Source organism: Amblyraja radiata, chromosome 14, assembly GCF_010909765.2.
Source record: "Amblyraja radiata isolate CabotCenter1 chromosome 14, sAmbRad1.1.pri, whole genome shotgun sequence".
Taxonomy (NCBI): Eukaryota; Metazoa; Chordata; class Chondrichthyes; order Rajiformes; family Rajidae; genus Amblyraja; species Amblyraja radiata.
Window position 1 is genome coordinate 45,857,366 of NC_045969.1, and position 13,655 is coordinate 45,871,020.

Here is a 13,655-nt window from a genome sequence, read left to right on the forward strand (position 1 = left end):
TAATTTTGCCATCTTCGAGTAATTGCAAAAATAAAGCATTTAAATTTACCCGTTCATTGACGAAGAAAATGGTACAGTGGGAATTCCCTGTATGAAAGGGAAGATACAAAACATCCATAACTGAAGAACCTTGAGCTTCCATGTGCAATGACTCCACTTGAGTGAAGAACTCGGGCACCCAATTATCCTGAAGAGCTGTGAGTGAAATAATTAGAAGCATTTATTACAATTTACCAAGGTAAAATTGAAAAAGAAAGCGGCTTTAACAATTTTGTGGTTAGAATCTTATATTTCTATATCGCATTGCAATAATTCATTCAACAACTACCATTCTGAAGTTCATCGATTTTATTATAAATTGTATCAGCACTTTAATAATGCAAATAATATATGTGGAATTTTGATGCTGAAATAAGATCACAGGAAGGTTTTCATAATTTGACCAGCCAACAACACTAATGTGGATAAAAAAGCCTGTCAACTCTTCATTCATGCCAGCTCTCTGCCTCAACATCGGTCCAAAAGGCGAGACAGTGTGGCTCCATAAGCAATCCCCAACCCATGCTTTTTGTGAAAGGACAAAGCATGTTTTAATCATTGAATATCATGTTGGTAGACTTATTCTGTAGAAGCTTATGTCCAGATCTGAAGGGACATTAAGCGATACTGGTCATGAAGTGGTTTCCATCAAATCAAAAATCTATCAAAGATCTCCGATGTCAATGAACAGACCTCCAGTCAATTTTGGATATTGTGTTTTTCTCAAAGTTCTCACAACTGACAGTCTAATTTCTACTTATCTTATGGGTTATTCATTTTTGGCTATTTTGAAAAAAGACAGAAAAAAACCTTCCAAAACTTTTCAGAAGCACTTTGAGAAAAACAGTAATTCATCAGTATTTTATTCAATCACCAAGAAATGTGAAAGATGTTTTGAGATTGTAAATGATGACGCAAGTTGACCGTTCTATTCACAGTGAGAACACATTCTATTATGTGAAGAACTTCATGAACAACTCCTCTGTCATTAAACAATGACTTTCATCAGAAAATAAATTTGGGTTGTCACTCTATGCCTGTAGTTTTCGGCAATATAAAATACCATCTCAAAATTGAATTTAAACAAAATTACATTATGTTAAACATGAAGTTAATCTTCCTGATATATTAACAGAACTACTAATCAATTTGAATGTAATGAATTTGTTTCGCTAAAACTCAAATGAGGACTTTCTGTTATATTGTTCGATATTTGGATCAATATTCATGTAGCATAGTAAAATGTTAGGCACACAAGGTTAATTTAAACTTCCGACGTCACTCTTTATTGTTGTGCTACAATGATTGATCCAATGTTATTTTGAGAGGTACCAGTTCAGAATGTTTCTGTCAAATCATCTCCCTCTTACATCGTATATATTATTTCAGTCTTGAATGGAACAAAAAATATTAAGTGTTATTTAAAATATAGTTTCAATCCTGCAAGTACTCACTGGTCTTCAGGTTCACATTTGGATCATCCGCACCATTTTCAATTTCTTTTCCATTTTCAAATTCACTACACAAAAAAAACACAATTATTTACATGGTAAGATCTACTTGCACCAAAGTAAATAAATAAATTCTAAATGCTTCTTTGAAAGAAAATAAGCACACCATTGAAACTTGTTATAAGAATGATAACTAAAGTAATATCTATAAATTTTTGTCTCTTGTCTCTTTTATATGTTGTCTTTTTTCACATTATTTTCAAAATGAGGCCTGTGATTTTCAGTAAGTTTACTTATCTTTACAACCCAGAGAGCAATGCAGCAGAAGGAAAAAAAAGACTAACCCTGAAATCAATTTTCAGCTACTGTGAATGTATGTCAAAGATTTCACCAGTTTCTATCACAAAACCCCTTTCCAAATCGTGTTGATCATGCACCATCCAATGTTGTAAATTTTGAAAAGACTTTCTGCATTGAAAGCTGACCACCTGTGCATCTTTTGTATATTTTACCATGTAAGTAATTTGGCCCTTCAATAAATTTCCATTTTTACAAACACTGGTCTGAGGGCGACTGGACATTGAGCATACAGATATCGGTAGACACATTTACAATGCCTTTGAAAGGGCTAATCACTGCAACTCAGACAGTAACGCCTTTGGTTCTTGGGCTCACATTTAAACTTTAATTATAACAGGTCTCACTGCAGTTGTCCTGTTCTTTTGGTTATGACACGAAAGGGAGAATGCATCCCTCTGTGCACAAGCATGCTGAGGAATGGCATTTACTCATGCTTTGTTCATTTTCCTATGGAAGCATTTCTAGCCGTGATTATAAAACTAGGTAACAGCAAATTACTGCATGCTATGTAATTCCCTGGCCTTTCACCACTAATTCTATAAATCTTAGAGAACACGAGCAGAAAAATATTTATAATTCTGAGATAAGGTTGGGCAGCCCATTGAGCCTCATCAAAATGTCATAGTTTGCACCCCTGCTCATCTCCAGTCCTTCCCATTCACAGGAAAACATCCATGGTGATGTGGAAGACAACATTTAATAATAATAATAATAATTAATTTTATTTATGGGCGCCTTTCAAGAGTCTCAAGGACACCTTACAAAAATTTAGCAGGTAGAGGAAAAACATGTAAGGGGAATGAAATAAATAGTGGAGACATGACTAGTACACAAATTAAAGACAGAATTCAATTCAAAACACAATACGAGGCAATTCATGCACAGATGAAAAGGGAGGGGGACGTGGGGCTAAGGATAGGCAGAGGTGAAGAGATGGGTCTTGAGGCGGGACTGGAAGATGGTGAGGGACACGGAATTGCGGATCAGTTGGGGAAGGGAGTTCCAGAGTCTGGGAGCTGCCCTGGAGAAGGCTCTGACCCCAAAACTGCGGAGGTTGGACTTGTGGATGGAGAGGAGACCGGCTGATGTGGATCTGAGGGACCGTGAGGGTTGGTAGGGGGAGAGGAGGTCAGTGAGATATGGTGGGGCCAGATGGTGGAGGGCTTTGAAGGTGAGGACCAGGATTTTGTAGGTGATCCGGTGGGAGATGGGAAGCCAGTGAAGTTGTTTGAGGACTGGAGTGATGTGATGCCAGGATTTGGTGTGGGTGATGAGTCGGGCGGCTGCGTTCTGGACCAGTTGGAGTCGGTTGATGTAGGTGGAGCTGATGCCAAGGAGAAGTGAGTTGCAATAGTCCAGTCGGGAGGAGATGAAGGCATGGATGAGTCTTTCAGCAGCGGGAGGTGTGAGAGAGGGTCTGAGTTTGGCGATGTTGCGGAGATGAAAGAAGGAGGTTTTAATGACATGGCGGATGTGAGGCTCAAGGGAGAGGGTGGAATCAAAGATCACGCCAAGGTTGCGGGCCTGGGGAGATGGGGAGACAGTGGTGCCGTCGATGGTGAGAGTGGGGTTATTGATTTTGCTGAGTGTGGATTTGGAGCCTATGAGGAGGAATTCTGTCTTATCGCTGTTGAGTTTGAGGAAGTTATGTTGCATCCAGGTTTTTATAGCTGACAAACAGGAGTTGATATGGGAGAGGGGGGGGTTGTGGGGGGATTTGGTGCCGAGGTAGATCTGGGTGTCATCGGCGTAACAGTGGAAGTCCAGGTTGAAGTGGCGGAGTATCTGACCAAGGGGGAGGATGTAGATGATGAAGAGGAGGGGGCCGAGTACGGAGCCTTGGGGAACACCTTGAGTGACTGTGGCTGTAGCAGAGGTGTGGTTATGGAGAGAGATGAAGTGGGATCTGTTGGAAAGGTAGGAACGGAGCCAGCTGAGTGCAAAGCCTTCAATGCCGAGGTCTTTGAGTCTGGTGAGCAGGATGTTATGGTTATGGTTATGGCCATTTACATGCCAATCTTTCAAGCTCCTCAAATTGTCCTTTCCTCTCCAGGTCATACAATGGTTCTCTGTCAGAGGCAGTGTTTTTCATGATGATTTATGATACATCATTTAGGACACCAAAATAACTGGACAACTACAGCCTGTTATAATTTTATTTAGGAAAACTTGTCAAAATGATATCAGGATAAAGAAACTGGCTAATTCAGATTGCATGAGCAATAGAGAAATAATCTATTGCAGAGGACATCATCACTAGCCAGATTTTGTTTCTACTTGAAATGTGCCAACTTTCTTTCTCCATTTGAATCAGGACCAAGAGCCCTGGCTACCATTACTAACCATTTTCTAAGGTATTGGCCATTGTTACCAAACCAACAGAGCTTTTCAATTGGGTGACGTTTCCGAATTGGGAATTGGGAAACCACCTATTCCTTCTCTCCAGAGATGCTGCCTGTCCTGCTGAGTTACTCCAGCATTTTGTGTCCATCTTTGGTTTAAACCAGAGCCTGCAGTTCCTTCCCGCACCGTGCTCTTGTTGACCTGATTGACATCTGCCAATTCCTTAAAAAATTAGTTTGTTGGCCATTTACATTAACCCCATTTATTTTCCTGCCAAAGTCACTAAAACATTTGAATGCAAGTTACTATACAACTATTTTCTGTGAACCACTTGCTCATTTTGTTTTCTATATTATAGTGTAACTTTCAGTTATTGCTTGTTAGTGGTAACAGTGATTAAGGACTTCCCTGAATTCTTCCCAAGAAATACAAAAGTATTCACAGGCTCAGTGGCAGTAAAGGAGGAAATGCAAAAATGTACAACCTGAGATTTTGTATTAGTAATTCTTATAGTTTCATACATCAAATAAAACTTGGTACCTCTGGACTTTATGTTCAGCACATGCTCATTGCACCAACCAAAGTGTGGAAAACCAAGAGGTGTAGATGGCTCATGTCGCAGCTCACTGGAAGCCTAACCCTAACCCTTTCTTACATTCTGGTCTTGAGCTAAGAAGAATTGCTGACTTCCAGGAGCCGGCTTAATAAAAATATAAATATCAGAGATTGGTTGTGAAGTTCAAACCATTTGGATGTAATTAGCCAGATCTTTAATGACAAGGTTTTGCACTGAGAAAGAATCTTCACACATTAATCCAATTATATGGAGCTGGGACTTGGAGAGGCCAGAACAAGCCTGGACTATCAAATTGCAACATGCTGAACCATGCTCCCCGACACAGTTGTAAAAAAATCATAACTGTTTATGATATTCAAACACTATTAATAAATAACCACGATTATTTGTAAAAGGGATAAAATTAAATAATTAATCACTACACATTAAATAAGAAATATAACTATTCACTTGAAACCATTCATGTGAACTCAATTTTAAAATCTCGCAGATGTTTCCATTTATTTAAAAATCACACCAATGATCTTCTGGACAATTAACTTCTATTGCTATTCATCCGAATAAAAGTATAAAAATCAATTGGGTACCAAATTAACTCCAACTCACCCAGGTGGCAGGAGCCTATATCTATAGTTTATATGGAACTTCCTGTTCCAATTCCATTTAGGCCTAGTTTTTAATTTGTCACTGTTGTACCTGCTCTACTTCCTATTTTCACTCTAATTATGAAGAGAATCGATTTACAGTGATAGGTTGAGGAGTAAATGCCAAGAGAGCTCAATATGTTTTTGTGAAGAATTTGGTTGTCATACTTTTCTTTTAACACACCTGAATAAATGGATGTGTCATCCATAAAATGACATCACGCTGCAGTTTTCCCTTAGTTTTGTACTTTTGCCATTAGATCACCCAGTACAGTACTGCATAAGTTCTAGCTAATGGTCAATAAAGCACAACATTTTCTGGTGCATTGCTGTCATCAACAGCAGTACTGAAAATATCCCACTCCCTTGGCCGCAGCTCAATCATGAAATAGAGTTTTAAATTGAGATATCCAGATAATTTTGAAATATTCAGATATCTAGAGAATCCATTAATTGTGCAAGACAACCCATTTCTTAATTTTAATCTGAATCTGCCACCCACTTGCTGGATTTTTCTCCATTCTGCTGCATTGTTTCCTTCTCGATGGTGGAGCTCATTGTTTAAGAAGATATTGTCATAGCAGCCATGGCAACTAACTCAGACTCTGACCTGTTCTTGAGCCATATATTTATGTATTGATTTTAATTATTAAAGTTTTCTTAAAAAATCAAGAAGCAAAACAGAGAAGAATGCTGAAATGAGAGTCCAAAATGCTGAAAATAGTCAACAGGTCAGGCAGTTACAATGGAAAGAGAAAAATAAAGTTGATCTCTCAGGTCAATTGCCTTCCATTGCATTGATAACGAGTCTTTGGCCTGAAATTTTAATGTGCTTTCTCCAAACAAAATTTGATAGACCCTTGGGTAAAAACAATTTGCGAAGCCTTGGGAAAGAGGAAATAAATGCAATTCATAAAGTTGCTCTACAAAAAACAGTATAAACCCAGTGAATTGAATGGTCTTCCTATATGTCACAATAATAGTCTTTTATACCTCCTACTATCAAGCACCTTCTTACACTATTCCTACACGAGTCCTTTTTAAATAAAACAATTCTCTAATTCTTCCCAATTTATTGAAAAGTCTCCATTCTCTTCTCACTTCACATTTTACGCTTCTGTGGTAATTGGGAGACTCCCACACGGCTGCAATTACTGTCTTTTGTAAGTTGACCTGTAGTAGTGAGATAGGATTTCAAGTAATTTATTTCTACAAATCCTTGGCATTGAAAGCTTTTTTGAAAATGTTTGGACGATCAAGGAAATGTAAGATCCTCATACCAAAATAATACATGTAAAACAATCAGGCTTTTATGACACTCCCTTTACCTCTCCCTCTTCCTTTGTTTCTTAATTGACAGCTGTAATTGACATACTGTAAATGCTTGTTATACAAGCGAACATCAATCTATATCAACCAATATGAAATAAACCAAAAATGACAGTGACCTCAATGGTGGTTTGTGTACCATCGGCCCATCACCTGTTTCTCAGAAGCACGCTGCAGAATTGTGACTGTAAATACAGTGCTTATGATCATTTTGACCCATTTAAAATGAATACAAAGTTAAATAAACCGTGCAGTTCTTGTGCTATTCCGATTTATATGAACATTAAAAGAAAATAAGGGATAGCTCAGAATGAAAAATGTAGTTCTCATGATAGTTATTCAGACAGATTACCAATGAAATTGACAGTTGGTTAGCTGCACTGTCAGCCTTGCTTCCTAAAGTTGTCTGCTACTTGTAGATAATGAGAGCAACTAAATGAAGCATTTCTTGTTGCATGACTTAAGGCTTCATGGTAAAACCTCATTGATTCTTTTAAGCTTTAAAATGACAAAAAAAAAAACACAATTAATTTTAAAATGGTTTTAACTATTTAGATTAGTGATTCCTTGCCGTGGTTGCAATTCTTATTATGAAATATCCAGCAGGATTCTGATGTTATCATAATAACACAATTTAAATTTTATTCTAAGGCCAGCACAGCAAAGCTGATGTGGCCTCACATTAGATCACCCAGCCAGAACAGAAGAAATCAGAAAGATATATTAGCTTTAATTCCTGATTCTCCCTTTTAGGCTCTGAGGAAAATTTGGGGCTTCCCCTAAACTCAGATTCCCTCCTCCTCACTTAACAATAAAGATGTTCCAAATACTCACTCCATTCCAACAATTGTTGAGAAGACTGGTAGGTCAACATCAAGATATTATTTTAAAATTACAGGCAGAAAGAAAGTCAAATCTATGCAGAGGTTGACCAGCAACCTCAAATGACATACGAGCAAATAACTTCCATACACCCCATTAGTTCTTTAAGTAATAATGCTGAAGCATCCTTCCTGTCAGTATCACCAAGTGGTGGGTAAATTAAATCAGATGACAAGTCTGACAGATCAGATCAATGTCATAATAAAGGCCTCCAAAAAAATCCTAATTATCCTAATTTGAATATTTTATTCATCATTTTAAATAGTTTGGACATGTGCCCCAGACTTCTACAGAGCAGCCTGTGATCTAACATAGCAGGTGGTAAACATCCAGTTTGTACTGAGTGACCACTGTGAAATGTGCTCAGGGATTTGGCATTTGTCTTGCAGTTGAAAATGGCAACTGCACTCTTGGATTTATACCCCATATCCTTATTCAAAGATAAACTAGGATCCTTCCTTGTCATTGCGCCTCGCTGAATCAATAGTTGCAAACTAACGGATAATTTGGTTCGGTTTATTCTGTGAGATTCTGCGCAAATCAAAATAGTTGCCACATCCGTACATATGTGCAACAATAAACTTAATTATAATTCATTCCATGTGAAACACACATTTATGATTTGTGAAAAAAGGTATTTAAAATCATGAAGGATCTTTCCGGCCTGAGTAAAATAGAAGAGCCTGTTTCCAATGGCAAAAGAGCATACAATCAGAAATAGATTTTAGATGCCTGACAAATGAACCAGCTCACTGTTGAGTTTACTTAGAAGAAAATACAACTTTATTTCTGTTGAACTTCCAAATAGTCCTTGTGGAGGATTGTCTATGGTTGAGCTATCTACACATTGGATATAACTACATTTTTCATTCACAACACAAAGTTACCATCGTATTAAAGATGGGGGTGGAGGGGTGCTGCCATTCTGGTTTCCAAATGAAAGTAGCCGCCAAGAGCTCCAAGCTGAAATACTCTTTCAAGTAGCCTCTATCCATGCATATATTGCTGTAATGAAGCTTCTGGAATTAGTCCTAAAATTAGCTTTATTATTTTTGACATTCACTTGTCTTAATCCTTGAAACCAGTTTAAAATAATAATCAACATGTATCATTTCCATGCTATTTATTATATTGTACTGATTGATTAAATCACCTCTGAGAACTATTTATGCTGAAATATTTAAGGTTTTCCTTGCATATTTTCTTGTAATATACCAATCATACTTTTAAAAATCATCTTCAAGAATGAACCTTGCAAAAACAGTTTTTATCACAACTCCTTGTTTTCCCCATTGGATAATTCATCAAATAGAACTAAATAAGAATTTCAACTCCTGGATTTGTTTGGAGTATTTACTGTATTTCAGTATTTACAGTACTGTAATACAGTAATTACAATATTTACTGTCAATTTAAATTTTATATTTGTGATATCACTAGATACACAGTAAATCTTACTAGGCAAGCCTGATGATAAATCATTCTGTTAAAATAATTCATTGATAAACGTAAAAATAATTCATTGATAAACGTAAAACTATGACTAGCGAAAGGGTCAAATTTAAATAAATCAAAATTTATTTTGTATTATCCATAGACTGTGTGCTGATAATCAGTAACAAGGCAAGAGCTGCATATAACACATCATTTACTAAAGCAAATCAACATCCTCACAATAGTAGTGGCCAATAAAACAATGAATAAAAAGTCATTTAATTCAGCATACAATCACTGCATTCTTTTAAGGAAGTATTCCTCACAGTACGCCAGTTAGGGCTATCAATATACATCTTTTAGGATGTTCTTTTAGGAAGGAGATAAGGAGAAATGTATTTAGTCAGAGGGTGGTGAATCTGTGGAATTCATTACCACAGAAGGGTATGGAGGCCGTCAGTAGATATTTTTAAGGCAGAGATAGATAGATTCATGATTAGTATAGGTGTCAGAGGTTATGGGAAGAAGGCAGGAGAATGGGGTTAGGAGGAAGAGATAAATCAGCCATGATTGAATTGCAGAATAGGCAATGGGCCGAATGGCCTAATTCTATTCCTATTCCTTATGACATTATCGCAATTAATTATATGCAAACATTATATCAGAATGTTAAATATTTTCATATATATACAATAAAAAAACGCAGATGTAATCAATCTGCAGTTTTCCCTACCTTTTGTGACATTCTCAAAACCAAAGATATCTTTATCACCCCATAAGTCTCCACTTCAGAAAAGTTGAATTCTGGCAGATTACTTCTTCTCATAGGATTTAAGGTTTTCTATGTCGTCTGGCCCAAGTCCTGCCAAGCTATAGTTGCATCATAAAACCATCCTGAGTCTTGCACCCAGAGAAGGGACATAGGTCAAGAACCAAGGGACATAGGTTTAATGTGAGAGGGGAACGATTTAATAGGGACTTGAGGGGCAAGTTTTTCACACAGAGGGTGGTGGGTATATGAAACCAGCTGCCAGAGACAGATTCTACAACAACATTTAAAAGGTACTGGGACAGGTACATGGATAGGAAAGGTTTAGAGAGATATGGGCCAAACACAGACAAGTGGGACATGTAGATGGGGCATCTTGGTCAGCATGGGCAATTTGGGTTGAAGGGTGTGTTTCAGTGCTGTACGATTCTATGATCTCTATGATCTATTAATACAACTGTCTTTGTTGTTTACCCAGGGCTAGGATTGTCCTTTGTGGAAAATGTGAAGAGTACTCAGTATATTGGCTAACCTCATTAACATTAACAGCATTTCGTTCAGACCGAAAGGTCTGAATGACAAATAAAGGATTCAATTCAATTCAATTCAATTCAATTGTTGAGTAACGCTGAACCATCCCTGGAAAGAGTGAAGCTCAATAATATTGGTTGGCATGCTAGCATTCAATACAGCTATCACCTTCCCCCATGCACATCTCTGCTCATTCTTCTCTTTTCTTTCACTTGATTACTGCTTCACTACTTTCTGAATTAATAATATCTCAAATGCATCAACTGGAGTAGTTCAATAAGGCAAATAATGTGGCTAATGCTGAATCTAACATACCCTTTCTTAAAGATATTGAACGCTCATCTAACAGCAATGGTTAATTCAAAAATATATCAAAAATGGTATCATATGGCATGCATCATTGTAAAGGTACATACACAATCGTGTATATTATAGAATGGAATTCCAATAACTCCATCATTGACATTCTTACTCTTTAATTTAAATTGTTGAGGAATAAAATTCCTGTCAGTCCTAACTCTAGGCTAGGTGATCTCTTTCCAAGTTCTGAAACAAGCATAGTGCATCAGCAATGCTCACATATACAGTTATATGTTGTGAAGCAGGTCACAGCCAACAATTGAGATTCTCCAAGGGACAATGGAAACAAATATAAATATTTACATTTGACTCTTTTCAGCTCCAAAAAAGAACCATTCTCCCTCCAGAATAGATAAATGTTTCTCTCCTCCAGAATTTTTTATCAGTGCCAAATTTTAAAATGATCAAACATGCCAGCTGTCAAGTAGCATAAATTCTGGAAGATAGTGAAAAGTAAACCAAAGCAGAATTTTCATAACTCCTGAGACTCTCCCAAGGACAGATGCATAACTTCATCACAAAGTGGCTGCACCATCCAGTTCTTGTTCACTTCAAAATCTGGTCCCATTTGATTGATCTACCAATGGCACCTTTATTAATCCCGGTCAAAATTCAATGTTAGATTGTAGCTAATCAATACTTTGGTTTTATCTTTTCATTCCATTGATTGAAAATATGGCACTCCTTTTCTTTAAAATGCGACAAAATACAAGAAAGGAATACTTATACCTAAGTTGGGGCTTTCACAACCCGAGAATGTCCTAAACTGATTACAGGTCACAAAGTATTTTTCAAGGTAGCCACTCTTATAAAGTAAGCAATGTTACATGCAATTAATATGCCACAAGATATCATCCACAACAATAAAACACGGTCAGAGAATTGGGAATTAAGGGTGAGGAAAGATAAATTCAAGCTTGATTACATCCTTCGCTATAAAAACTTATCAGAATGTAATATGTGCACATTTGTAACACATTTGGTGGTTTGGTAAAGTTGTTAGCTCCAAAACATAAAGTCTAGTAATCCTTATCTAAATGCATTACCTTGTGGTATTAATCTAGAAAAAGGACCCTTTTTTTGGCTCAATCTACTGTGAGATCTAATTTCAACTAAAATGGTAGCTGAAATATTAAAAATGTCCAAAGTACCCCATGGTATGAAACTGAAAAAAACGAGTAAAATTCCAGCCCATTATTAGTTTTTGGTGATTCACAATAAAGCTGTCCTCTACTAAAGCAGCAGGAGTTGATGGGATCTACCCGGAAGTTCTGAAGAACCTTGGCCCCCATGGACGCAACTGGCTGGCTGCTTTTTCACCCATGTCCATTGCAGTGGAATTATCCCTAAGGCCTGGAGAGAGTCTAAAGTCATCACCATCCTCAAGCCTGGGAAATCTGCTGATGATCCAGCTAGTTACCGACCCATCTCTCTCTTGTGCACATCCTACAAGCCGTTTGAGCGCCTCCTGCTTGCCAGGATTTCTCCATTGGTAGAACCTATTCTGCCCAGAGAGCAAGCTGGCTTTAGACCTGGTAGAAGCTGCGCAGATCAAGTCCTTGCCCTCACTACCAATATAGTGCCTTGAAAACTGGTGTTGCTCTCATCGATCTGTCATTAATGGATGGGATTTTTATATATAGCGCCTTTCTAATACTCAAGGCGCTTCATTAGCAGACCATGCCTCCACAGGAGTCATATGTCATTAGCATATGACTCCTGTGGAGACATGGTCTGTTGCTGAAAGCTTCCAGAATCTTTAAGTGCCAAACCACCATGCGTGCCCTCTCATCCATCCTCAGCAACTGTAGATTTAGGGTCTCGCTTGGGAACCAGACCAGCTCTGTTAGGATCCTGAATGACCCTGGGGTCTCCCCCAGGGCTCTGTCCCAGCTCCCCAATTCTTCAACATTTATGTGAGTGATATGCCAACTACCTCGTCCAAGAAGTTTGCATATGCAGATAACCTTGCCTTTGCCAACCAGGGAGCTGCCCTTGAGGATATCAACAAAGTGCAAACCCAAGACTTGAAGGTGATGGAGGAGTACTTCACCTTCTGGCGACTTCGCCTTAATCCATCTAAGACAACTGTCACTGCCTTTCACCTCAGCAATCTGCTCGCCAATGCAAAGCTCCAAGTGTCCTTTTGTGGTAAGCCGGTGAAGAATGAATAATTCCCCAAGTACCTTGGAGTCACCCTGGATCTCACCCTCACCTGTCGTGAACACCTGAAGAGGGTGGCTGATAAACTGAGAGCAAGGGTCAACATCATCAGGAAACTTGCAGACAACAGCTGGGGATCCAATGCACACACCCTCTGTACCGCAAGCTTAGCCCTAGTCTACTCAACAGCCGAGTTTTGCTCAACAGCTTGGGCTAATAACTGCCACACCAATCGAGTTGACACTGTCCTTAACTCGGCAATACGGGTCATCACAGGGAGGCTTAAGTCAACACCTTTGCAGTGGCTCCCTGTCCTCTCTCATATCACCCCTCCCAGCATATGCAGAAGGGAGGGGATGTTAAAAGATTGGTGCACCATCGAGGCTAACCCTGACCTTCCCATCCACGCTGACTTGTACAATCTGCTAAACATGCACCTGAAGTTTCACAAACCCTTCTGGCCTTCCGTTAAATCCCTGGAAGACTTTGACTCCAAGACTGAGTGGCACAGAGCCTGGAAAGATGCCAACACCAACAACGGAGAGGTCATCACAGACCCCACAGTGAAACCTCCGGGTTTTGACCTCCATCGCCAGCAATGGCTAACCCAGAAAATAATCCGCACACTCCATGGAAGAACAGCCTATCACCTGCATAAGTGCGAGATGACAGACAGCCCTGCTTGCGGCTGCGGACATCCAGATCAGACCATCCCACACATCGTGAATGACTGCTCGCTGAGGCTTTTCTCTGGTGGCATCAAAGCCATCCAC

General features: G+C 38.6%; 1 protein-coding gene across 1 annotated transcript in view; it reads right to left on the reverse strand.

Annotated features, from left to right (window-relative positions):
• Nucleotides 1-13,655, reverse strand: part of cfap47 (cilia and flagella associated protein 47) — a 433,070-nt gene that overhangs the window by 261,589 nt on the left and 157,826 nt on the right. The window contains exons 40-41 of the mRNA XM_033032292.1: nucleotides 1,494-1,558; nucleotides 50-195 (exon numbers count right to left, since the gene is read on the reverse strand). Coding sequence (XP_032888183.1) covers nucleotides 50-195; nucleotides 1,494-1,558 — 211 coding nt within the window. The remainder of the gene's footprint in view (nucleotides 1-49; nucleotides 196-1,493; nucleotides 1,559-13,655) is intronic.